This window comes from Caloenas nicobarica, chromosome 2, assembly GCF_036013445.1.
Source record: "Caloenas nicobarica isolate bCalNic1 chromosome 2, bCalNic1.hap1, whole genome shotgun sequence".
NCBI classification, from domain to species: Eukaryota; Metazoa; Chordata; class Aves; order Columbiformes; family Columbidae; genus Caloenas; species Caloenas nicobarica.
Genome location: NC_088246.1, coordinates 102,867,779 through 102,893,975, shown reverse-complemented (window position 1 = coordinate 102,893,975; position 26,197 = coordinate 102,867,779). Strand labels below are relative to the sequence as shown.

At 36.9% G+C, this 26,197-nt stretch overlaps 1 protein-coding gene across 1 annotated transcript in view; it reads left to right on the top strand.

Moving 5' to 3' along the window:
* ZNF236 (zinc finger protein 236) overlaps positions 1 to 26,197 on the top strand; it is a 76,300-nt gene that overhangs the window by 43,321 nt on the left and 6,782 nt on the right. Inside the window, 15 exon segments of the mRNA XM_065629268.1 lie at positions 226 to 333; positions 5,511 to 5,662; positions 6,815 to 6,921; positions 7,016 to 7,167; positions 7,283 to 7,495; positions 7,977 to 8,256; positions 8,712 to 8,815; positions 12,565 to 12,930; positions 14,299 to 14,444; positions 15,599 to 15,842; positions 16,274 to 16,453; positions 17,762 to 17,914; positions 18,228 to 18,418; positions 19,978 to 20,109; positions 20,700 to 20,897. Coding sequence (XP_065485340.1) covers positions 226 to 333; positions 5,511 to 5,662; positions 6,815 to 6,921; positions 7,016 to 7,167; positions 7,283 to 7,495; positions 7,977 to 8,256; positions 8,712 to 8,815; positions 12,565 to 12,930; positions 14,299 to 14,444; positions 15,599 to 15,842; positions 16,274 to 16,453; positions 17,762 to 17,914; positions 18,228 to 18,418; positions 19,978 to 20,109; positions 20,700 to 20,897 — 2,726 coding nt within the window.

Below are 26,197 nucleotides of genomic sequence, written 5' to 3'. Positions count from 1 at the left end.
TATAAATAAAGACTACAACAAGGAATTTTTTAAATAACTAATCAGCTAATATTTTTTATTTATTTTTAATGCAGTAAAAATTCATTTTTAGGTTTTTGGGAAAAAATGAAATATCCGGTTAATTACTTCTTTTTTTCCTTGTTTCTTTTTTTGGTTTGTTTTGATTTTGTTTTGTTTCGATTTTTTTAATCTTTCCCCCCCCCCCGCCTCCTTTACCTTTCCCAGTTTCAGATAGATTTGTGACATCCCAGCATACTCTACAGGAAAACATCACTCAGTTTGAACAAGCAGCTATAACACAGCAGCCATTTGATCAACAGGGCTTATCACAAGGTTAGTAATAAGTAAAGGTTTTAAAAGTGATTTTTATGAACCTGGCTGTACAGCATAGTTATCATGAAGCATTTCAAAAATGGGGATCCACAGTCAAAGTTACTGCAATGCAGAGAACTTGTAAAAACTTTCTGAAATTACTATTTTGAAACTATACTTCGTAGAATATTTTGAATATTAATTAGATTTTGTTTTTATGAGCTGGTGTTTAGTCATTACAGTGTGAGGTTTATGGAGTCGTAGAATGTCCTGAGTTGGAAGGGACCCACAAGGATCACCGAGTCCAACTCCTGTCCCTGCATGTGACAACCACACAGGTCACACCATGTGTCTGAGGGCCTTGTCCAGTCTCTTCTTGAACACTGTCAGGCTTGGGGCTGTGACACCTCCCTGGGGAGACTCTTCCAGTGCTCCACCACCCTCTGGGTGAAGAACCTTTTCCTAATGTCCAACCTAAACCTCCCTGGCACATCTTCCTGACATTCCCTCGGGTTCTGTCATTGGTCATCAGAGAGAAGAGTCAAGCATTTCATATTCTTTCCTTGATTGTGTTTGAAATTGCTGAGGCAGTAGGCCGTTCGCACAACTTTTCCACTAAAGATAAGCGTTCATAACTTGAGAGGATCAGAAACATGGTCTAAGATTTGACTCAATAGCTGTTGGGATTCATTATGGAAAAAGACAGTGCAAAATACATTCATGTAAAAATCATACTTTCACCTAACCACAACAGTTTCCTCTTATTTGATAAAGCTACATAAGTAACAAATTAAGAGACTGTAAACATTTGAAAACTTTTTTTTTTTTTAATTTTACCTACAAAATACTGAGAAATATGTGTAAGGCTTATGTAGCCTGTAGAGAATGAAGAAATGACTCCGTTCCTTTGCTTTTCACTGCTGGATTTCTTGAGTTGTTGCTTGATAGGAAGCTATTAGTTTTGTTTTGTTTTTGGTGGGTGGCAGGGAAGTGGGGTATGTTTTCATTTGTTTTGGTTGGGAAAGCATACCTCACTGGCTGACCAGCTGATCTCTTCCTCCGTGTTTCTGACTCCAGCAAATAACTTTGTATTTATATAACTGGTAACCAGTAATTGGTATTCCATCTGATTAAACTTCTCTGTTCTTAATTTAGTTCCCCATTTAATTGTATAGCACCTTTTGTAAAAACATGATTGTATGAAGTTGCATGACACTGTGAAGAAATAGTATAATTTGTTGCAAATTTTAATTCTCCAGGTTGTGCTGCTTTGTATGTAACTGAGAACAAAAATTAAAGCCTCTGTCTTTATTAACCAAGACTGAACCAGGTCCTATTAAAACCCTATGGATTATTTTTCATTAGTTACCTTTTACAGTTTTCCAAATGAATGAAGAGAGACTACAGAAAAAAAGCGTGTTACTCTCAAGAGTGGTGGTGGTTTTTATTTGGATTTTTACGGCTCCTTTGAATTTGAAAATCCAATATGTAAACCTTGTTTTGTTTTCTTACTTAGACTTCAGTTTCTATGTATTTGTATCATCTCCATTAAATAAATATTGAACACTGAGTGATTTCTTGAGGAGGGAGGAGACTCTTCTAGATGTCACAAAACAATTCTTTCATCATCAGAAATCTAGGCTGATCATCGATACTTTATAAAATTGGTACAGAGATTCAGAACATTTGTGGTGTGGGTTTTTTTTTTTTTTAAGTCTCATTTGTATAAGATGTCTCCTATTCTACTTGGAATCTCATCCACAGATTCCCTACTCTTTGAAGTTTCCTTGAAGATCCTGGAGCCCTTCAAAATTTTTGAATTTCAGGTAGGTAAGCATTTGCGCGGATGCATGCGTTAAATTGGTCGACCCTCTCCCTATGTCTGCATCTGTGCTTCATGCTCCTAATTTCTTTTTCCTGTCAGCTAGGCAGAACACTGAGGCTTAAAACACTGTCATTTTTATCCTTTATAGGCTGTATTCTTGTTAAAATATTTTGGCTCAGTGTTTATTAATTAAACAACATAGGAGTTTTAAAAAAATCTTCGGTAGCTTGGTTTTTTTTTCTTTTTCCTTTTTTTAAGAAGAAAATAAAAATCTTTGCATTCCAGACAAATGAGGATGGTCTCTAGGTCTGCAAAGACCTGTCAGAACTTTTATTCTTTCAGGTTTGTAATACTTTTACAGAATTTCTAATTTGTTCAGATAGATCTTCCTCTTGATATGTTCAGACTTGTAAAGAAGTACAGATCTTAGGAGGCTCCTGCTGTATCATCATTTAATATGCATTTGGGCTAGATTTGAAGACTGAGGAAAAGGACTTAAGTGTTATTTGCAGCTTATATATTCAGGCATCTTCAATTGAAGACTTTTTAGTGAGGTCAGAACAACCGAATGGATCTTTTATCAGAAAATGTCTTTGGGTTTTTGAATATCGTCTGTCACCAAATGTGCTTTTGTATAGATTATGTCACCTTTTCTTCCTTTAAAGTCTCCCTGGTTGAATGTTAATAATTCAGTTAGTGGTGATACGAGAGTGATCTTGAAAAACTACAAGGCCAAATACTGTTATTCGGTAACCCATATGACCCCTTGCTACCAGACTGCTGTTTTGCTTCCCTAAGAAGCTGATCTGTCATCTCGGGACTTAAAATTCTGACTCTTTCAGTAACTATTTACATATTGATTCCAGTTCAATACTGTTCAGCTGGTTCCAAAAGCTGCCTAGGAAGCAAACCTGCAGAACATTTAATTGCCAGTCACTGACCCCCACTGAGATGCACATAATGTTAGAATTCAAATGATCTGTCAGTAAACACGTCAAGTTTTGTCTAAATTAAAATACTGTATTTGCTATGAACTATCATACTGTCGTTTTCTGATTCTCAGATGCAAGACATATCTTTCCACTCGTAAAATTATTTCCAGAGTATTCTGTTCCCTCAGTATGTTTTGGTACTGTAGAAGAGAATAGGTTGGGTGATGTATTAAAGCTGAGAACAAGCAGCAATGCAAATGATTACTTGTACTGAAATAACAAAAAAATCCAGTTCCAAGTTTTGAGGACTTTATAGTAAGAGATTCCCCGTATTATACAGAGCTTAAGATGCTCACTGTTCTTTGCAGATCAATCAAAAGCTTCTGGGAAACAATATATAATGATGAAAAGAAGAGCAGAAAATAAAGGTTGTGAAATTTATTTCTGTCTCTTTCTCAGACTGTGTGTCTGGGGTTTGTGTTTGTTTTTTTTTTTTTTTTATGCTGTTCTGTAGAAATAGTGTGGTGGCAGCAAATGCCTTTAGCGTGCTTAAAACTGTCAGATCTTTTTAAAATTCTGAGTGGAAACTGACCTTCATACTAAGTGTTAAGGAAAATGGGGGTGCATCGTTCATATTCTTGTTACAACGTTGGTTTATATTTATTCCAGAACTACTTTCAGAAGTAGTATTTCTTCAGTTTGTCCCAAGATACCTCTAATTTCAGAGCTTTTCTTCGTGAGCATTATTTCGTGATCCTGGGAATTTTTTCAGGATGCCAATAATTGCTGTCTCTACAACAGTGTGAAGTGAAACAGGTCATGTAGAGTAACTTCTTTTTTCCTTTCTCAGCTAGTAAAAATTACTTAGTGATTAAAAAAGTTTCTGGTTTTTTAGCTAGCTGTTTCTTTGTACATTTAATAGTTATGTCTTTTTTTATGTAGGGCATGGAAGTGGCATAACTTTTGTTTCAGTAGAGGCCTGCGTTTTTTGTGTTCTGATCAAGCGTAGCAGGAATATAATTTTTTTATAAAGATGCTTTAAAAATATATTTGAAAATAAAAATTACCAGTGCTCTTATCACTGTAAAGTTTTGCATTGCTGTTCTTCAGGCTAATTTTTTTAAGAGTAATTGAGGTGCAAGGTTCAGCTTGTTTAATCTTTTTGTTGTTGTTGTTTGTTTGTGTCTTATAATCTTGGTAGTTTTAGGAGAGAAAATAATATACAAGTTGCAGCATTAGGTTTGGTGATAAACTAAAACCTGACTAATAATGCTTTTAAGATTTGTTTACATTTTTTAGTTTTCATTCTGTGGCGTAAACAATAACATACAAGTAGGTATTTTTCCTATATTAATAACAGTATTCTTCTGCTGTTAAAAGGGTATTTTGGGAGAATTTCTGCTTGAACTTGCACATCCCAGTTTTTGATAATTCAAAACATTCTTTAAGCATTGCTTTTTGGCCTTTGATGCTGTGATCATCTGATGTGGGTTTGTTTCTACCCTGTTTTCGTAATCTTCACCCTTTTTGGCCACTAAAGGCAAACTGCACAGAAATTGCTGTAAAATTGCTGCCCTTACCTTAATTATTTACTGATAACTTGTGATTTCATTTTTTCCACATGATATTGATTTTTTTTAAAATAATAGAAGTATTAGGGCTTAGGGAGATTGATAAAAGGGTATCTCTAATAGCATTAAAACCTCTGCAATCTAAGCTATACTTCCCTGGCTCTGAATCATTGATATTATCATTTCATTCGTTTAGAGAAGGAAGGGATTAAGATCTGATATTTCAGAAGAACAAAACTGAATAAAAATTTCAGGTCTTTACACTGGAAATGTGAATAAAAATATGTTTATTTTTTACTTTGCAGTTTGCCTTTAAGAGGCTCTACTTTACTGTTATCTAAAGAGTGGGAATATGTGGAGGAGATCCAAAGTAGGAGAAAATGGGGTTACTTTATCAGAAACTGGAGTTCTCCTATTGGGTCATCTCCTCCACTCACCCGCCATCCTCCCCACTGAGCTTTGCATCCTTGTGATCGGCTTCCAGTGTAGTTAAGGGAGCGTGGTACCAACATGGATAAAGGGAGATGGGTCAACCTGTTTGACACATGCATGCTTACATACAAGAAATTCAAAATTTCAATGGCTCTAAGGTAATTGTGGCACCCCGAAGAAACTTCAAACAGTGTTTTTCTGTGGAGGAGATTTTCCAATAGAATTCCAGCTAATGGTAAGTAACCCTATTATGCATATTATGTAGATGCCAGAAACATTTGTATATTTTGACACTCAACAGTGAAGAGTATAAAATAAGTATTACTGTATGGTAATACTACTTAATCTTGTTTGAAGGTAGTCCTCAAAAAAGTATGGTATTATTCAAAGTCCAATTCAGTGTATTTTCCAGATTGGTGACCTTTTAATTTCTGGCAGGTTTTACAGTGAATGACAGCTACAATCAACAGACTCAATTTCCAGCTGTACAGCAGCTGCAGGATTCAAGCACACTTGAATCTCAGGCTCTTTCAACAAGTTACCATCCACCAGCCCTTCTTCAGGTTCCAAATACAGATACTATTAACGTAGTAAGTACTACTAGAAGGCAGAATTCATTGTTCTGTGTTCAGTAATGAGTTTCTTTCAACAATTTCATTGGTGATTAGGTAAAGTGAGAAGTCAGAAAAGTTTCATGATTTATTTTCTAGATTGCTTATGTTTAACAGCTTGAAAGTAAAACGTTGGGAGGAGAATAAGTGGCCCAGCTACATGTTTCTGACGAAAGAGTTGTACGTTTTGATGATCTAGGCTTAAAAACTGATATAATTCTATGAAGTTGGACTGTAAGTCTAACACTAAAGAAAGGACCTAATGTTAGAAAATAATTTTACATTACTGCACTATATTCTGTCCTAATTCTGTAATATCTATGGATACAGATATGATCAAGCAATAAAAATAACATAACAAATGTGTAGTGATCATTCATGGAGCCTGTAGATTGCAGTGTATGATGTTCTTCCGTGGTCCTCATCTGGTCAACCTTGTAAAAGCTTTAATTGCTAAAAATACAGTTTAGATATAACGTTTTATGGTGGTCGCATTACCTAGAGTGAAGACCATCAGTAGTAATGCGTTTACCATGATGACCAGCATGACTTACTGTCCCTTCATGCTTATCTGCAAATGGCAAGTGCCAGTCAGAGAACTGAGGTGGTTTTTGAGATCTGGAAGAGTTTGAGTAATTTCAGCGTACAGGCTTTGGAGTTTTCTTCTCCTCAAATCTTACAACGTGCTGTTATTCTCAAGGTTTATTCTGTGGTGGTTTTTGCTTAGAGGAATAACCTGTTCAAAAAGTAGTGAGGTCTGTCAGCACCACTGTGTGTTTTGCTACTTGGTGTGGGGCTTATACTGTTTTAAATGGCTGCTTTAGTGTTAAATTTAACCCCTTAAACACCAGAAAAATCTACAAGACTCGAGCAAAGTTTTTGTCTAGATTCACAGGGAGTTGTAAGTGCAGCATGATGTCTGTTTATTCCGATTCAGTAAGTGCACATTTTGCTGCTTTCCTTCTCACTATGAAAGAGTGAGGTATCATATTCCACTCTTAATTTCATGTCAAAACTTTAAGAATGCATAAATTTGATCACTTGTACTGACTGTAAATTCTGTATTTTTTTCTTGCCTATTTCTGTGACTTCACTGTGTTATTGAAATTTACTTGAGGCTTTGATTTCTAGACTACTCGCTTGATACAAGATCAGTCGTCACAAGAAGAACTTGAATTGCATAACCAACGGCCTCATTTTCTTGAGGATAATGAAGATCAAAGCAGGCGTTCCTATAGGTTTGTTTTGCTTTTAAGTTCTGTCACAGAATCTCCTGAATCTTTTATGGCCGGTAATTATACGCAACTAATGAAAACAATTTTCTTCTAATAGATGTGAGTATTGCAACAAGGGTTTTAAGAAATCCAGCCATTTGAAGCAACATGTACGATCACATACTGGTGAGAAACCTTATAAATGCCAACTCTGTGGCCGTGGCTTTGTTTCCTCAGGAGTTCTTAAGTCACATGAGAAGACTCACACAGGTAACAGCGTACACCAGCTCTATACTAGCTTAACTCGCGTTCGGGTTTTGTGAATGTCCTGTGTAAGTAAATTTAAACAAATGGTATGCTACTTATTTGTTTCTGTTACTTTAAGGAGTTAAAGCATTCAGCTGTAGCATTTGCAATACCTCCTTCACAACTAATGGCAGCCTTACCAGGCACATGGCAACTCACATGAGCATGAAGCCTTACAAGTGCCCATTCTGTGATGAAAGCTTTCGAACAACTGTTCACTGCAAAAAACATATGAAAAAACATCAGGCAGTCTCCTCAGCTGTAGCAGCAGCTACAGAAACAGAAGGGGGAGGTAAATTATTTCATTTTTACTCTTGCAGTCCTTACTACGTAACAAGTACAGATGTTTCAGTGGATTACATGAATGCTGTGACAGTCATGTTGTAAATTAGCCTTCCAGTATGGATAATGTCTAATGTCCAGAGCCACTGAAATTGCTCTGTTATCTAAATTGTTTGAAGAAATCAGTTTTCCAGGAGTCCGTCCAGTGTATTCAAGGTTTTCTATGTTGCATAGTTATTTCAGTGTGTCACTGAAGTAGAACATTTTTTGTCCTAAATGGCTTATACCTGTGTTTAATTATTGCAAAAATAAGAATTATGAATCCAGCTTTGTTTAAAAGAAGTACAGGCATGAGTAGTTAGACCTCTGAAAGAGGTGTAGGTCCAAGCATGTAATGTAGTGATCATGTGTTTAATAATAAACCCTTCTATTTTTGTAATTTCAGCTGACAGATTAAACTAGACAGACGTGTGTATTTTTTTTTTTAATAGTTGCATGTGCTGAAGATGATGATGAAAACTCTGAAAGAACTTCCAGAAAATCTCGTCCTGGTGTCATAACCTTTACAGAAGAAGAAACAGCAGAATTGGCAAAGATTAGGCCTCGAGAAAGTGCCACTGTCTCAGAAAAAGTTCTTGTCCAGTCTGCTGCAGAGAAAGACAGAATTAGCGAGATCAAAGATAAACAAGCAGAACTGGAAGCAGAGCCCAAATATGCCAACTGTTGTAGTTATTGCCCCAAAAGCTTTAAAAAACCCAGTGATTTAGTCAGGTAAGGAGCAGAAAAGTTTTGCATGTTTTCAGTTTGCTGAATTGTTCACCAGAAACTTACCAGTAACAGTTTCATATAACTTTTTAATGCCTAAGCTAAAGTTTGGCTCATATTTACATACTTTTTCATGAAGGGTTTAAAAATATGTGTCAAAATGTTATATATTCTGAATACAACTAAACCGACCTTTTTGTATTTCTTTACCTGCAGTATTAAAAATATTATTATTAAGTTTTAGAATAAAGTATTTTCTTACTATAAGACTTGCATATAAAAATATATAAAAATCAATTTGAAAAAAGGCAAATGCTTAAATCATCTTTACTAGTTCTGCTTAATGTAATGTTAATGTAACTATTCAATTAATTCTAAAAATAGTTAGATACAAAATAGATATTTCTACAAACTGATATGAAAGTAGAAATTCACATATACATGTATTCTGGAATTATTAGGCATGTTCGTATCCATACTGGAGAGAAGCCGTATAAGTGTGAAGAATGTGGAAAGAGTTTCACTGTAAAATCCACTCTGGATTGTCATGTTAAAACGCACACAGGTCAGTAAGATTTTGTTTAGAAACCGATTACTTTCTCGACAAGCTATTCTAACTGAAGATTTTGCAAGGAATGGTATGTTTCACTATGATCTGGGAAATGACACTGAATGGCAGTGCTAGGTAAAATTTGGTACTTAGGGGCATCATCAAATGAATCGTATTATGATATTTTGAATAAACCATATTATTACAGCTGCCTGTATTAGTAGGTTTATAAAGCAGTCATAGGCTTAGCTCATGGAAAAACTGTGTATGTATCTCTAATGTATTTGATTTCAAACCTGCTGTAGCATTTCAATGCAAAATGATTTTCCTGAGCAAGAGGGTAGAGTTAGAGGATTTTATAAAATTAAGCTAAAGAAAAAACTTGTAAATGTTAATGGTTTTGTTGCTAAGTAGATTGAAAAATAAGAGTACAAAAAACTTGAGCATTCAGCTATTTCAATCATGCAAGTTGAATATAAACTTAATTTCTGCAATATTTAGGTTTTTACAGTAGTTTGTTTGTATTTCTGAGAGAGGTCTGATTTTAATAGTAGTATTTTTCAACCCCAATTTTGGGTAAATTGAAAAAAAACCTCTTTAAATCTTTCATACTCGTTTTCTTCTTACCATTGAACTTCTGTAATAGACCCAGTCCTAACTAATTAATTTCTAAAACTGGCTACAGTTTTGCTAGGATGCATTATAAGCTCTTGTCAAAAATGAAAAAAAAAAAAGGCAGAAAACTTCTAATACTGTAATATATGATTATTTTGCTCATGGAAGCTCCCATTCCAGTTCAGTGTATTTGTACTTTCTACTGTTGTTTAGTAAGAAACACTACTCTTGTGTGTTAGACCAGATCTCTATGTAGATTAGTATCTTGTCTCAGGTGGCAGCAGATGCTAAGGATAATGAAAAGGACAAAGCAGGGATTTGATCGTGTTTCTCCAGGTTCAAGCAGTTTGCAAGCTGTGGGACTCTGAACTAGCGATTGTATGTTTTTGCTCACTGCCTTTAACCAAACATTGCACATTAGTTTTATCCAATTATTTTCTGAACCCTGAAAAACTGGGTAAAAAGCAAATGGCCTCCTGTACATCCAGTAATAGTAAGTTCCTTGATTCACATTTGGGTGTCAGTGTGCCATCTGATTATTTTATTCTGAAGCCCACTGTTCTTTTGTTTTCTTTAATTCATGAAAGCACTCTGTCTTTTCATCCTGTGACAACAGTTTTTCTAAGGTCCTCTCAAATAAAACCAGTATAAAACTCCATAAATCCAGAGACAGTTGACTTAGTGAAAATATGGTCTCCTTCAAAGAGCTCTCATAGATCTGTGAAGAGTAATTTTCACTACAAAAGCCGCATCAACTTTACCCTACTAAGTCATTTGATCTTGTGGGGTTCTTTTCAGTTTTCTTTTATAATTGGATCGGCTTGTGTTGGATGAAGTTTAACTGGTGTGTAGTTTCTGCATACTAGCGTCAGATCCCTTTTCAGAGGGCTGTTTTAATCTGTGGGCAACAGCTACAGCTACAGCTGTTCATTGGTTTTATGTTGAGCCATACTTATTTTATTTAAATGAATAATTAAAAAACCAACCAACCAAACAAACAGTGTGATGGTCTGGAACTTCCCTAACAATAGTTCTGTTTTAAAAGCTACTCTGTTCCTCACCTGTAAAAGAAAATTGCTTGATTAGGAACCTGCCTGACTTCATCTGTAATACACCTTGATGTAAAGAATTGGGTTTGGGTTTTACTGTAGCCTCTATCATATCAGCACCTTTCAGACCAGCAGGCTGGCTGGAAGGTTTTCTGTGAGATGCGCAGTTCTTCAGCTGGACGCTTAGTTCCTGTATCCTGACGTAGCATCTGGTGGGATAACTGAAGTCACACATTATTGTCTTTCTACCTTCATTGCTTTTCTAATTTCCTGGAGATGTAACGGTTCGTGTTAACATTTTGCTTGGGTAGCCAGTAGTATGACATAATTGTAGATTCAATAAAACACATTTAATTTTACTATATTTGGAAGCAATGCTAATTTGGCATTTGCCATTCCTGTATGACTTTTCATTCCAATTTGTGATCATCATCCCTCTAAGTTTCCTTTGTGGATACTAACTTTTCAGTTTCCTAGTATTTATACAAAAAGCCCAAGAGTCAGTTCACAATCTGGTTGAATATTTTAATGTTCTGTTTAAACCGGACTTTAGATGTTCAGTTTGTTCCTCCTCGTTGCTTATTTTTTTGTTGTTAACTTTTTTCTCTTTTTTTTTTTTCCCTTTTCGGTAGTGTGTTTTTGTTTGTTGTTGGATTTTTTAATTTGTTTTTTGTTTTGTTTTTGTGGGTGTTTTTTTGGTTTGGTGGTGTTTGTTTTTTTTTTTAGTAGGAAAGTCTGCCAGGTGATTTTCTTTCCTTTACTCTCAATGTGGTAGACAGCTTTGTTACAGACCAAATTCCCATTGTCTTACTGGTTCATGTTATTCTTGGGCTCTTCTCCATTATATGAAACGGAACATTGTCAGAGATTTGCTTAGTTTTGTTGAACAAAAAGTGACAACAATGTTAGGGATTTGTGTAACTTAAATGTGTAGTCTGAAGTAAGTAGAATTGTAACTCAGGAATTTGATGAGAGATTGCTCTGTGTAAATGGAAACTAGAACTCAATAGCAGGAATCTTAGGCACACATTGGTTTTATGACTTCTTTACTAACTGTAAATGACTAACATCACCAGAATACAGTAGTGCGTTGTGATCTAGAAGTTCAGTCGATTTAGTTTCAGGGTTAATCTGATGGTTTGCCAGATAAAAAGGATAATTTAGTCACACTTAGTACTGCTATTTTTTTCTTTTCTCTTTTTTTTTAATTCCATCACAGTTAGAGAAGTCCTGATTTTATCCTTTGGCAAAGCAGCTATACAAAATACATTGATTTATTTATCTTCTTTAGCTAGGAAGCAATATTGTGCTGGAAGGCCTGGGAATTTCAGGAGTTATAGTGGGTTTTCAACTACAGTGTCATGTTTGCTACAAGATATTTACATTATGCTTTTTTGTGAATTGTACAATTGCTTATATGGTTAATGAAATGAACTCCATCCTTAACTGTTGTTACTTGTAGTAATTAAAAATCCAATTTGAGACGAAGGATTTTTTTCCTAATGTTATATAATCTGAAAGGAGAGCAGAGAAAGAGAACTGTATGTGTATAGACCAGATTTCTGTACTTCTAGATTACTTTGAGGTGGTTGATATTTTCTTTTAGAATATTATCTTACAAATTTTATTCATTTCCTACTTGTAATCCATTAATACTAGTCAGTATTGACGTAAAAGCTAAGACAGAAGAACAACTGCTTGAATTAAGGAGGAAAGGAGCGGCTAAGTAAAGAGAAGCCAGATACTTAGAGGTCGAGATAAACCTTCTAGTTCTCCAGTTTTATGATCTGTGCAGTTAAAACAACTTGATTAGTCAGGAAGGTGAGAAGATGAGGACAGAAGCATCAAGGTGACCAAATAAGATTCTGCATGAAAGACTTAACAGCACATTGAGTTTTAGAAATAGGAAAAAGATACTCTTCATCGAGATCATTAATTCATTTAAAAAGCAGCCAAAGTATAAAGAAAAACGCTAGTTATTTCAAATTTACTCTGTTCAAATCAGTTTAGAATCTTTTTTTTTCTTTTTAAATGTTGGTACAGTGGTGTTGACTTTCAGAGGTTTTATCACTTATCTTTCTGTTTTTGAAACTTTTCCAGGCCAGAAGCTCTTCAGTTGTCATGTATGCAGTAATTCTTTTTCTACAAAAGGGAGTCTAAAAGTCCACATGCGTCTGCATACAGGAGCAAAGCCCTTTAAATGTCCACACTGTGATTTACGGTTTCGTACTTCAGGGCGCAGAAAAACCCACATACAGTGTCATTATAAAACAGAGACAAAGAAAGTTAGGAAGCCTGTCACCCGTACTTCAGCTGAGGGACTACAACCAGTCAATCTTCTTAATTCAGCCTCAACAGACCCTAATGTTTTCATCATGAATAATTCCGTTTTGACGAGCCAGTTTGATCAAAATTTACTTCAGCAAGGACTTGTGGGCCAGGCTATCCTGCCTGCTTCAGTGTCAGGTAAAAATGGATGACTTTTTGATGGTGGTGTTGAGAAAAAGTACTGAACATTGCTTTCTGTTAGAGTTCAGAAAATTATGCCAAACGCTCCTTCCAGACAGGTAAGAGTTATACTGAATTCGTGATTCGATGCACCATGGCGACATGAATAGAAATTCATTTATTTAAGAATGAGGGGGAAAATGTATGCAGATCACCTAAAAAAACTCTTCAATTCTACTGCGGTGTTACACTGCAGAAAGGAAGAAAATACAGATGACAAGTAGCTGGAGTACTTGTATTCTTTTTGGTAGTACTCTGTTGCCTTTTCTTAAAAAGGAGAGAAGCAGAACAATTATTCTGTACGCTTTCCATTCCATAAGATTTATTTTGTATTCAAGCATTAGATCATAGAGCAAAGAAAAGCTTGTCTACACTAGTTACATGAGTAATGAAAAGTGTGCTTTAAGTCCACATGCTCTAGTGTACATGTGTACTTAGTAGTCTAAAATAGAAAGAAAAAAAGAAAAAACACCTCCATACAAAAAACTAGGATATTAAGTCTGACTGATTGACAGTGGCTACAGCAGTATTAGCACATTAAATGTGCCGCAGACCACGATGTGAGTCTGAGGCCAACTGGCACAGAATACCCAACATGCTTCATGTTGCAAGAAAATGACTTTTTGAGAATGATCCTTGGTAACTTCTGAAAAACTTTCAGTAATTGTGTATGTAAGAGCCAACTGGCCTCAGGCAAAGATGGGACAGGGATGGTTTTAAGAGCAGAATAGCGTTCAGGTGTCCTGAAGCGTTCTCTGGTATTGTTAAATTTACTACTTAAATTGCGGATCTTGGACTGTCTGTCTGTCAGTTCTGAAAGTAAGAATTTGATTTTTCTGTGCTGCTTCGGCACTTTTTTTTGTACATCTATGATTTCGAAGATATGCCCGCAAATTCACATTAATGCACATAGGCTGAAATTTGGTATCTTGAACAATGTGCTGTGCAAAAATGGGGCAGTAGATTCCGTGTGTATGTTCCGAGTCTGAATGTACATATCATGTGTGAGTGCTGCTTGTATTTGGGCACTGCACACTATCCAAGGAGGTTCATCCCAAATTTCCCCAGGTTCCAGAGCTACTCTGGAGTGGTTCTTGTTTTGTGAGATGCTGTTATAGCTAGTGCTTGAATAATAACAATCCTTAAATGATATTGAATATATGAAGCTTTAAATCAGGCAATAATCTACTTCAAATTATTTATCTTGGCACAAATAAATGTGCGTATAGCTTTTATATTGATTTAATTTATAAAAATAAACAAGTTTAAAGAGGCAGTCAGTAATGATGAAGAAAAGCATTATAATATAACTGTTTTCTTTGGTAGCTGGAGGTGACTTAACTGTGTCCTTGACAGATGGTAGCTTGGCCACTCTTGAAGGAATACAGTTACAACTTGCTGCTAATCTGGTTGGACAAAATGTTCAAATTTCTGGAATAGATGCTACCAGTATTAACAACATAACATTACAGGTAGGTTGCTCACAGTATCATGCTTTTAATTTTATAGAGTCACTTCGAGGGCTGAAGGGAGTTTGAGGAGATAACGTAATTCTGGAAGAGTTACCTAGAGTTGAGCGAGGCACACAGCAATACCATGCTGTATCGGTTGTACCATGTTAGAAGACTTAAAGAATTGCTGCACAGAAAATCTGTTGGTTTTTTTTTTCCCTATTAATTGTATATTTTCACTTTAGTAGCATTTCAGACTCTCCACCCAACCCCCCAGAAGAACCCTCCCCAGAAACAAATAAAACCAAGTTATTGCACAGTGTTCTTTTCCTTAACATAAGACACCTGTGTTACTCAGCAAGCTTTTAGTGTTTGGATTCACAATTTAAATTCCCATTGAGCTTGTAAAATGAATGACAGAAAAAGGTGAGATTATTACATTTAAAAAATTGTATTTGAAATGATGTGAAATAATGATTTTCATGAACTTGGTTGTGTTTGATCAGTTTCAGAGAATCATTGAGATTGGAGGAGACCTCTGGAGGTCACCAGGTCCAACCCCAAGGTCAAGGAAGGGACATGTTCAGAGTTACACTGAGTTACTCAGAGTCTCTCTACTCAAGTCTTAGCATCAAACAAACAAACAAACAAATCTGTATTTTAGCGTTGTTTTCCACAATCCCCAAGCACCCCTAAGGAGTAAAATGTCTTTATTTAACTATCAAGAACAGCTGTTTGACTGTGATCTGGGACCTTAATGAGCCTTAGGAGCAGATAGAATAGATAATTTCTGATATCAGTCTTCTTTCTGCTCCATGCTTTTTCAGTTTCAGAGACCTGAAGACAATGGTAAGTGTTACATGCAGCAATAAGACAGTACAGAATGCCAGCAGTGTGGGTACCTGGTGCCCAGCATGCTCATGTATAACTATGATCATAATTTCCTGAACATTTTGCTGGGGAAGGGAGGGAAGAATCTACAGGGGAAGCTGAATAGACTGTTTACGTAGTGACTTTGCAGACTGGCTATATATAGACACTTAAAAATGGTCAGTTATAAAGTTTAAATATTATGTGTACTCTATATGCAGTGAATATGAACTCTATGTTAAGAATATTCACTTAACTCATATTTGTTAACTTGAGATTGATCAGATGGAAAACTTGCTTTTCAGATCGATCCAAGTCTTCTACAGCAGACGTTACAGCAGAGCAATTTACTTGCTCAGCAGCTGACTGGAGATCCCGGTATGGCTCCGCAGAACCCCTCCCTCCAGGCAGCAGAGAACGCAGTGCCAGCTAATGTGGTTATTCAGCCCATATCAGGCCTGTCTTTGCAGCCCACAGTAACATCAGCTGCTAACATGACAATAGGATCCTTATCTGAGCAGGAGTCTGTGCTGACAACCAGCGCTGGTGGTAAGCGGTGTCAATAGTTTCACTGTGCCTTGAATTTCTTGATTGTACTTATGGTATTACCTACAGTGAGAAAATGCATCCCCCCAGCCAAATACCTCATTTGATAAAGTAAGCATACACTTCATGTATGAGCATCTTCATCAAATTTTACAACTTTTTGTTACCATTTTTGAATATAATTTTTTCAGAAGATGGACTCTATAATGAAAATATTGAAGAACATTTATAGTCTTCAGAAAAAATATGAAATCTTTGTTCTGAAAATCTTTAGCTGCAGAGGAATAAATTGGATGTGAAAACAAAAAGTTCTAGCATCTTATCTTGGCTACATCTTTTATAGTAGTTCAAAAAATAATGTGTTAATTGCTTTAAAATGTTGTGTCTATTATAAAGAAAGGATCCTCATTTTTCTTTTTGTTCTACCCACTTAGGTGCACAGGACATCTCTCAAGTCATGACTTCACAGGGTATGGTACCATCTTCAAATGGACAACATGAGATAACATTGACCATAAATAATTCCAGTTTGAGTCAAGTTCTAGCTCATGCTTCGGGTTCTACTACTGCAAGCTCATCAGGAAGTCCTCAAGAAATCACTCTTACAATATCTGGTTGGTATTTTTAGTGATCTTTAATGGTACCAGATCTCTATTTTATAAGGTAGCTAAACAGTAGCATTTGGGCATATTTTCACTGTCCACAGCTTTCCCGTAGTGTTGTTTGGTTTTGGTTGTTTGGGGGTCTTTTTGGTTTTTTGTTGTTTTTTTTTTTTTTCCCATATTCATCAGCTTTAAAACATATTCCCCAGATCTGCTTTTGAAAACCAAATACCTTTGTGGACACATGTTAGATTGGTTTCCTCTTTTGTTCATAGCCTTGAGTTAACAGATACTTATCTTGGTGGTAAAGCCCCTGTAACCAGGGCTAGTACAACTCCTGGGCAGTACTGGGGCAGGGCTGGCATTGGAGGTGAGTTTATTTAATCCAGGTTTCTTTAAATGCCCATGGAACTGTATTCTAATAGATGTTCTGGTCATTCTTTGAGGTGTACTCAGTCTTGGAGTACTTTGAGGTGTATTCAGTCTTTATAATATGTGGTTAACGCTTCAGGTCTTTTTGAGAAAATGTAGACCAACTTTCTTCCTGCAAGAGACTGATCCTATATACACTATGAAAATCTTTCTATTTCCCCCAAAGACAGATTATATTTTGTATCGTAACATTTATTTAATAGATCCAGTATAATATGTAGTGATTTTCTCTGTCTTATCCTTTTTTCTTTTAATTGATTTTCCTTTCTCTTTTTCCCATTTTCTGTAACATGTTTCGTGGTTTTGAGTGTAATGACAAGAATGTCTGTGTTAAGGTCTCAGGGTCCACCACCTGTGGTTTTCTGCTTGTTAATGGATGTTCGCTCATAAAAGGAAAATGGAGTATAGGTGTCTAACAACTGATAGTCTGTTTTGAGTTTTTGTATGTTCTGTGCTTGTTGACCATTCCACAAGATTAACGCCATGTGAAGTGATGTTTTTACGAAAGAGGACATGTTCAGTGCAAATTCATTAGCCATATAGTAGACCGAAAAATCACATTTTAACTGTTAGCCTTCAATTTGCTAGTTTTTTATGGTTTCATGAAGTTGATGCCTTTAATCTGGATAAGTAATATCAATATTTGTCTAAATATTAATAAGCACAGCTATTTCTCTACGTGTTATTATCTAGATATGCATAATCATATCTGTATTAAAAAATTGTCAAACCTCTGCATAAAAATCTGCATGTGTAGAAATTAATTTTGTATTTCGATCGTATTTTTTTTACTTGTGTTATTTTATGATCACTTGTTTATAGTTCTAAGTACAGTAGCAGAATAACGTTGAGACATTCCCAGTTATAATAAGACAAATTTCTATTCAGGCCAAGATCTTATTCAGCATAATTCTGGAAGCAGTGATTTGAATAGTGGCTTAAGGCTGACAGCGCCAACCATCAACAGTCAGACTACAGGTGCTACATTAACTATAAGCAATGACCAGCTTCTTTCTCAGGGAACTTCACTAAATGCTCCAGGTATGCATACAGTGATATTCTATTTGAAAATAATAACATTTTGTTAAAAAAAATAAATATTAGACCATATGAAATGGTGTGGTCTTGTGTATTACAATTCCGGAACGACATGGCTTTGTGTGTTCTCTCACTAACTTTAAATTGTTATGCCAATTAAAATGAACTTTACTCCACATAGTAAGAAGAAAATGAAAACAAGAAGTCATACCTAAAATCAGCACTTTGAGGAAATCACGGGAGTAAGTTTGCAGATAGGAGTTTATGTATGTAATAGATTTTTTTTTTTTTTTTTACTATTTTGTATATATTCCAGAACTTAATACAACAGGTGGAACAAACCTTCCTTCAACAACACCCATATCTCAGTCTACAGTTTCTGCCCAGAATTTGGTAATGTCTTCATCAGGAGTTGGAGGAGATGGTAGTGTCACCTTGACTCTTGCTGACACTCAGGGAATGTTGTCAGGTGGTCTTGATGCAGTTACACTTAATATCACTTCACAGGTAAGAAATGCTTTTCTGAACTGACAAATAAACTAACATTTTTGTCTTACAGGGCAGGAATTGGAGATTTTTGCTTAGAAAATAATTTTGTTCTGTAAATACCTAGTATTTGAAAAATCAGTGAACTTTCTGCCAACTATGTGTGCACGCTGCCATCTAGAAGCATAAGCTATTTAAACGGAAATCCAGATACACGTTGCAGGGGTTTTTTTGCAATAAATAGATAGGTTCTACTGTTTCAAACATTGTTTGACATGAGCTTTTAATGCTAAATTAAATCGTGTACTTCATCATCACTATTCAGTAACACAGCTTAGTATTTCTAAGCTTTTTATTGTTTATTATGTTAATTTTTCTTTTCCTCCTTGTGAATGTGAGAGTTGAAGAGCAATTGCAACAGTTCTTTCACAGCAGATAACAGGACAGAATCTAAATTAAATTGACTGTCTTTAATAACAGGTAACATTATAAGACGTTTTGTAAGAATAGTGCTGTTAGTTTCGTTTTTGTCATATTTAAGATGTTATGGTGTTATCAAGAGCCCAAGACATGTTGGCAAACAGAATGTATAGAGTGGAGAGAAAAAAAATACATACTATTAAAAGACTACAGTGTGAAAATTTAAGGTGTTTCTTCTGCTTTCTTGGATTAACTGTGTTTAGATTGATTTTTACTTACTTGTTGACCCAAATTAAACGATCTAATTGTATATAAATGAAAGCCTATTTGTCTAGCATATGGTGTGATTAAACCTGGTGAAGCAAAGTCTGTGAGGATGATTATATGCTTCCCTCTCTGCAATTTTGCTCTGAGGAGGGGAAGAAAAGACTTCCTAAATAGTTCTTATGACACATTTGTGATTTCTGGCAACACAGAGTAACAAAGCAACCTGTGGTTTCATTTCAGACTTTGTAATAATTTCAGCAATTACATTTGGCAGTTTTGATGTTTATTAATCAGCCGCTACGCCTGATGTTAAGGCAGGCATGAATGAAAATGAAACATTCTTCTAGGTACTATGCAAATACAGTCTATGTGGCCAAGAATCTTGATAAATGGACAAGTGGTATATAAAGGTATGGTGTTTCCTGAGGAAACTGGAAAGTCTTTAACAGCAGTATCTTAATTAGTAATTTTGTACCTTAATTTCATGTATTTTGGAAGTAGTTTTAATTACGAAAGTTTTTTAAAAAAGGAAAATACTGTGGGAACACCATGCAGGAGGGCAGAATAGAGGGGTTAAAGAAAGTATCAGACAAAGAGACAAAGACAAGGGAAGGCTGAGGCATACAGCAATTGATGCAAGGCTGGGAAAAATTTATTGGAACTGAGCTTCTACTCTTACAGTTGTTGTTCCTCTTAAATTGGTAGACTTAAAACGGAAGGAGAAAAGGAGAAACCAGTAGTATTTGTTCAGATGGGATCCTGGACTGACTTTTTCCAGGAAAAAAAAAAAAGATTGTTTTGAGGTATAAAAATAATTTACATGACACTGCAGTTAGCTGCTTAAATATAGTTATTGCACTTTTTTTCTTTTTCTTTTCTCCCCTCTTTGACAGGGTCAGCAGTTCCCTGCTATACTCACAGATTCCAGTCTTGCCAGCCAAAGTGGGTCAGGCTCACAGCAAGTCATACTGGTGAGCCATACACCCCACTCGGCATCTGCAAACTCTGATGAAATAACATATCAGGTAGATACAATATATTTCTGTATCCTAGATTCTAAGTTTTGAGTTAAAACCGCTTGTTCATATACAAAAAAGAAATGCAAATAATAATGTTTCTTTCTACAAATTACATAACCATGCTCTCAACAGACTGCTCCAAAAATGTCCAGGTTTGTAATTAGATAATGAAAATAGACAAAGTTGAAAGCTGTGGAGAAAAAAATGGCACATATTGCTACACCTTTTCCATTCTCTTTTTGTAACCATTAATACTGGAGCAACATAAAGTCTTTACAACTTCTTGCGTATTTGAATTTCAATTGAAACTTTTACATATGTAATATAGTATTAATATTATGAACAGTAGTTCAGACTTGTCTTATTGAAGGCAAAATTAATGTTTTCAACCAACCTGGTAATGCAAGCTCTAAAATAGGAAAAATGGGAGAGGCGAAGGGCAAGTTGTGGCTGATATGGGCATTTCTTTCTAGTATAGATAATATCCTAACTATATTCTGTATCTTTTCAAGTTTAGTTCATCCTGAGTAATTCATTTAGAATACTACTTCCTTTATCTTCTCTTCATCTTCATTTGTTTTTGTCAATTGTTATAGGTGGCAGAGGTTTCTCCTAATGTGACTAAAAGCGGTCAAACAGAAAAAGAAGGTCGCGTGCACCAGTGTTTTGAGTGTAGTCAAACCTTTTCTTCAGCCACCATGTTGATGCACCATAGTAAAGAGGTTCATGGCAAGGAGAGAATACATGTTTGCCATGTCTGCAGTAAAGCCTTCAAGCGGGCAACACATCTCAAGGTTGATTGTTCTGTTAACTCATTCTTTTGTTTTGGAGTTTTTGTGATATTAATGAAAAATACCTATTATCCCTTTACATTTCCTTTCTTTTTACAGTGTGAGAGGGGTGCATCTGAGAGAGACAGTCTAAGCGATAATGTATACACAGATAGAGAACTCTTTCCCGGAGCATGGAGGATATTTTAATGCATATATTGCCTACAGAATGAAAAATGTGAATGCCTGTCATGCAAATGATAGTGCCAGAAAACGATTTAGTTTACCTTATTTGCTTATGTATGTCATCACTGCTAATCTTGATTTCCAGAGAAGCTTTTGGAATCATAGGAAGCTATGTTCTTTGCACTTTGTCTTTTGATCTTTAGATGCTGTGTCTTGTGAGTACAAGTCACATCCGCAGAGGGAGCATTTGTTTTAAAATATATTATTACAGTTGTCTAGTGATATTTTCTATGATCAAGTTTTCTATTCCTGGACAAGTAAGGAGCAAGGTCAGCAGAACTGCTGCCTTGGACTTCTGAAGGGCAGACTTTGGCCTGTTCAGGAGGCTGCTTGTCTGAGTCCCTTGGGAGGCAGCTCTGAAGGACAAAGGAGTCCAGCAAGGCTGGTCATTCTTAAAGAAGGAAATCTTGAAGTCTCAGGAGCAGGCTGTCCCCATGTGCCAAAAAATGAACAGTCAGGGAAGACGTCTGGCCTGGCTGAACAGAGAGCTTTGGCTGGAACTCAGGAATAAAAGGCGAGTTTATGACCTTTGGAAGAAGGGACTGGCAACTCTGGAGAACTGCAAGGATGTCGTGAGGTTATGCAGGGAGAAAATTAGAAGAGCCAAAGCCCAACTAGAACTTTTTATGTATAAATATATAAAAAACAAAAAGTGGGCTAAAGAAAGTCTCCATCCTTTATTGAATGTGGGGAGAAACATAAGTGACAGAGGACGAGGAAAAGGCCGAGATACTAAATGCCTTCTCTGTCTCAGTCTTTAATAGTAAGGCTGGGTGTGCTCCAGGTACCCAGCACCTTGAGCTGGAAAACAGGGATGGGGAGCAGAATGAAGCCCCAGTAATCCAAAGGAAAATGGTGAGCGACCTGCTACCACTTAGACACACACAAGTCTATGGGGCCAGATGGGATCCACCCAAGGGTTTTGAGGGAGCTGGCAGAGGTGCTCACCAAGCCACTTTCAATCATTTGTCAGCAGTCCTGGCTAACTGAGGAGGTCCCAGTTGACTGGAGGTCAGCAAATGTGACACCATTGACAAGAAGGGCCAAAAGGAGGATCTGGGGAACTACAGGCTCGTCAGTCTGACCTCAGTGCCAGGGAAGATTATGGAGCAGATCGTGCTGAGTGCCACTATGCAGCACATATAGGACAACGAAGCAATCAGACCCAGTCAGCGTGGGTTTATGAAAGGCAGGCCCTGCTTGACCAACCCGATCTCCTTCTGTGACAAGGTGATCCACTTAAGGGATGAGGGAAAGGCTTTGAATGTTGTCTACCTGGACTTCAGCAAAGCCTTTGACACCATTTCCCACAGCATTCTCCTGGAGAAACTGGCAGCTCATGGCTTGGATGGGTGTACTCTTGCTGGGTTAAAAAACTGTCTGGATGGCCGGGCCTAAAGAGTTGTAGTGAATGGAGTCAAATCCAGTTGGTGGTCGGTCAGGAGTGGTGTTTCCCAGGGCTCAGTATTGGGGCCAGTTCTGTTTAATCTCTTTATCAACGATCTGGACAAGGGAATTGAGTGCACCCTCAGTAAGTTTGCAGACAGCACCAAGTTGGGTGGGAGTGTTGATCTGCTGGAGGGTAGGATGGCCGTACAGAGGGATCTGGACTGGCTGGTTTGATGGGCTGAGGCCAGTTCTATGAGGTTTAACAAGGCCAAGTGCTGGGTCCTGCACTTGGGCCACAGCAACCCCAGGCAGCGCTACAGGCTCGGAGAAGAGTGGCTGGAAAGCTGCCTGGCGGAAAAGGATCTGGGAGTGTTGATTGACAGCCGGCTGAACATGAGCCAGCAGTGTGCCCAGGTGGCCAAGAAGGCCAACAGCATCCTGGCTTGTATCAGAAATAGTGTGGCCAGCAGGACTGGAGAAGTGATTGTGCCACTGTACTCAGTGCTGGTGAGGCCGCACCTTGAATCCTGAGTTTAGTTTTGGGCCCCTCACTACAAGAAAGACATTGAGGTGCTGGAGAGAGTGCAGAGAAGGGCAACGAAGCTGACGAGGGCCTGAAGCACAAGTCTGATGAGGAGCGGCTGAGGGAACTGGGGCTGTTGAGCCTGGAGAAAAGGAGGCTGAGGGGAGATCTGATCACTGTCTGCAACTACCTGAAAGAAGGTTGTAGCATGGAGGGTGTTGGTCTCTTCTCCCAGGTAACAAGTGATAGGATCAGAGAAATGTCCTCAAGTTGCATCAGGGGAGATCGGATATTAGGACAAACATCTTCACAGAAAGGGTTGTCAGGCACTGAAACAGCCTGCCCAGGGAAGTGGTGGAGGCACCATGCCTGGAGGTAGTTAAAAGCTATGTAGATGAGGTTCTTGGAGACATGGTTTAGAGGTGGACTTGGCAGTGCCAGGTTAATGGTTGGACTTGATCTTAAGGTCTTTTCCAACCTAAATTATTCTATGAACGTTCTCTGCAAAAAAAAAGATTTGAAAAAATTCTGCAGTTCAACTCAGATCAGGAGCAACATGAACAAAAACCTGCTTGTCACATAAGGCTAGAGTAATGACAGAAAAACATCAATATTTGAAAGTTAACTTCTTGAATGGGTACTTTCTGATGTGAAACACAGCCTTATTTGCCTTCTTTGGGATGCTGCTTTAAACTGCAGCTTTATACCAGGAAATACTTCTTGTTCAGTGCAGTGGACCATTTTCAGCCTTCAAATCCAAAGATATCATGGTTTGCAAAAGATCACATTTTATTAATTCCTAAGAAAGGAGGATAATGTTGCATGCATATGTGAAAATTAGAGAGTGAACCTCACCAGATGATGAGGAAGTTTCAACAGTTTATTTTCCCATACACAAATATAGATACACACAAACCAGCAGAGCGACCAGCTAAGTTTTTGGAACATTTCATCAAAACTGTAGCAGACGTTTGCAGTTTGATACAGCTGATCCCATGGAAGCACTATTACACTCTTTCAACCAGCAGAGTGGTTTGATCTTTATCAGACCAACTAGTGGCTATGAAGGTTGATAAATCTTATTTCAGGAAGGTTTGCTCTCTATCCTTTACAAACCCACTCCAGGCTTTTCGATGATGAAAGTCAAAATGAATCTCCAAATCACTATTATTCCCTTCTGCTGGGGAGGAGAAGAGGATGTTTTAAACAGGAAGACAGTTTCATTTACTATATGGCCATCACATCCTAAAACAAATTCCACCTCTTCATCAAACTCTTCATTAAGGTGTTTCAGAACATCACCTGTGAGCAGCCTTTAAGGGGACGTTCCACAAAGATAAATGAAACCACAGGTTTTGGCTTAGGGTCTTGGAAAGGGTTCAGTGTTCAGTGATCTCTTACTCAAGGTCTTCATTTTATACTGATAGTATGCTGGAGATCACCAAAAATATTAAGAATGCCGCCAACCTTCAGGCTTTCCAGAAAAACCCAGTAGAAAGTAAGGGTACCAATGCTTAGATGCCAATACTTAACTGTATTTGATTTTTCCAAAGGCATCAGTACCAGCAAGTTCTTGTGGATAATTGTGAAAAGCTTCTTTAGAGGTTATGTAGGAACACCCCCACCATCCACCCCACCCTCAGTGTCAGAAATTTTTGGTCCAGTGTCTTTAGTTCCCCTTCTGATGTTGGTGACTGTCCTGATTTAAAGCTTCAGAGAGGAGAATCTTAAGACATGCGCAGTGACTGAACCGTCCAATTCCATATCACTAGACAGTGGAAACACCTGCAAAGTGACTTAAAATAGGATGAGGTGGTGATCTTATTGAAACAATGGAATGAAACAAACTTTTTATTGCCATACTTTCAGAGGTGGTTACAATTAATGTTTCAAGATAGGCAGGGCATAAGAGATGCATACCAGTGCATGAGTAGTGATAGCTAAAGGGCCTTTTCAAAGATGGTTTCCTGTTCTTATTTTCTAGCTAGATAATGCTTGTTTGGGACCCCAAGATACTGCCTATCTGAAAAAGATGAGAATTACACAAATAAACTTGTAAAACATCATATGAACAATTGAAGAAATACTATGTAGTATACTATAGTGCTTATACCTCAGAGCATCTTATTCCCAAGAACTGTTTTCAAAAGCCTATATTTTACAGGAAAAGTATAAGAGATTGGCAGATCAGTGGAACAGAATTGCATTACAAACTGTTTCTTCAGAGAAAGAGAAACTTTTGTAGCATTTATCTGGATGCTTTCCTGTTTGCTTTCAAGTAGAAAATGGAGCGTGGGGATTGTTGGTGTTTGAGGAGGTTTTTTTGTTGTTTTGGGTTAGGAGGACAGAAAGAAGCAGCCATTTTGAGGTAATTTTTCTGGAGTAAATCATAGCTTGCTTCTAACCATTTCAATGCTTCAGGAGGTAATGAACAAGATAAAAGCAGAAGATTTTCTTCATCTCCAACTAAATTGTGGTTTATGAATCTCTCCCATGATGTTCTGAGAAGACCTTTTATTATTTCCCTATAATACTGTATTATAATAATTACTATAATAATAATAATTATATTCTTCTGTGTAACTGTCTCACTAACTTTCCAGTGAAAACAAATTGTGCAGACACAATTTGCTTCAGTTTGTGGAGTGAGGAATATAGACATCAGGAAGGCTTATTGTTCAGGTGTAGTAAAGACTTACTAATAGTCTTTAGTCTATAATGAATAGATTAGAAGAGAATATCCACACACATTTTAGAAAGTGGACTAGTAGTCATAATACTGTTTCACAGAGAGTTCTTGATTAGATTTTAAAATTAAATAGGTTTGTATTTTCTTTCTTTTGTAATCTGAATTGTGTCATAGTGATAATGAAGAGAATTAAATGCCAAAGTTAATAGGTAACATAAGATGCTCCTTTAAATTTGCAAAACTTCTGGGCCCACTATCAGTGAAGTAAAAACTCTGAAGTTGCAACTGTGATTAGTGCTTCTTCATAGAGATAAAACATGTCATACATACCCTCATTCTGCTTTCTTACCTGTAAGGACCCTGGTGATTTTTTTTTATAATATTAATTGAAGAGTTCGTTGTGAAATGGTTCTCTTTATGTGTTGGCATTATGAGACTGCACATGCGTATGTTGTGGTGGTCCCCTCTTTGAGGCCT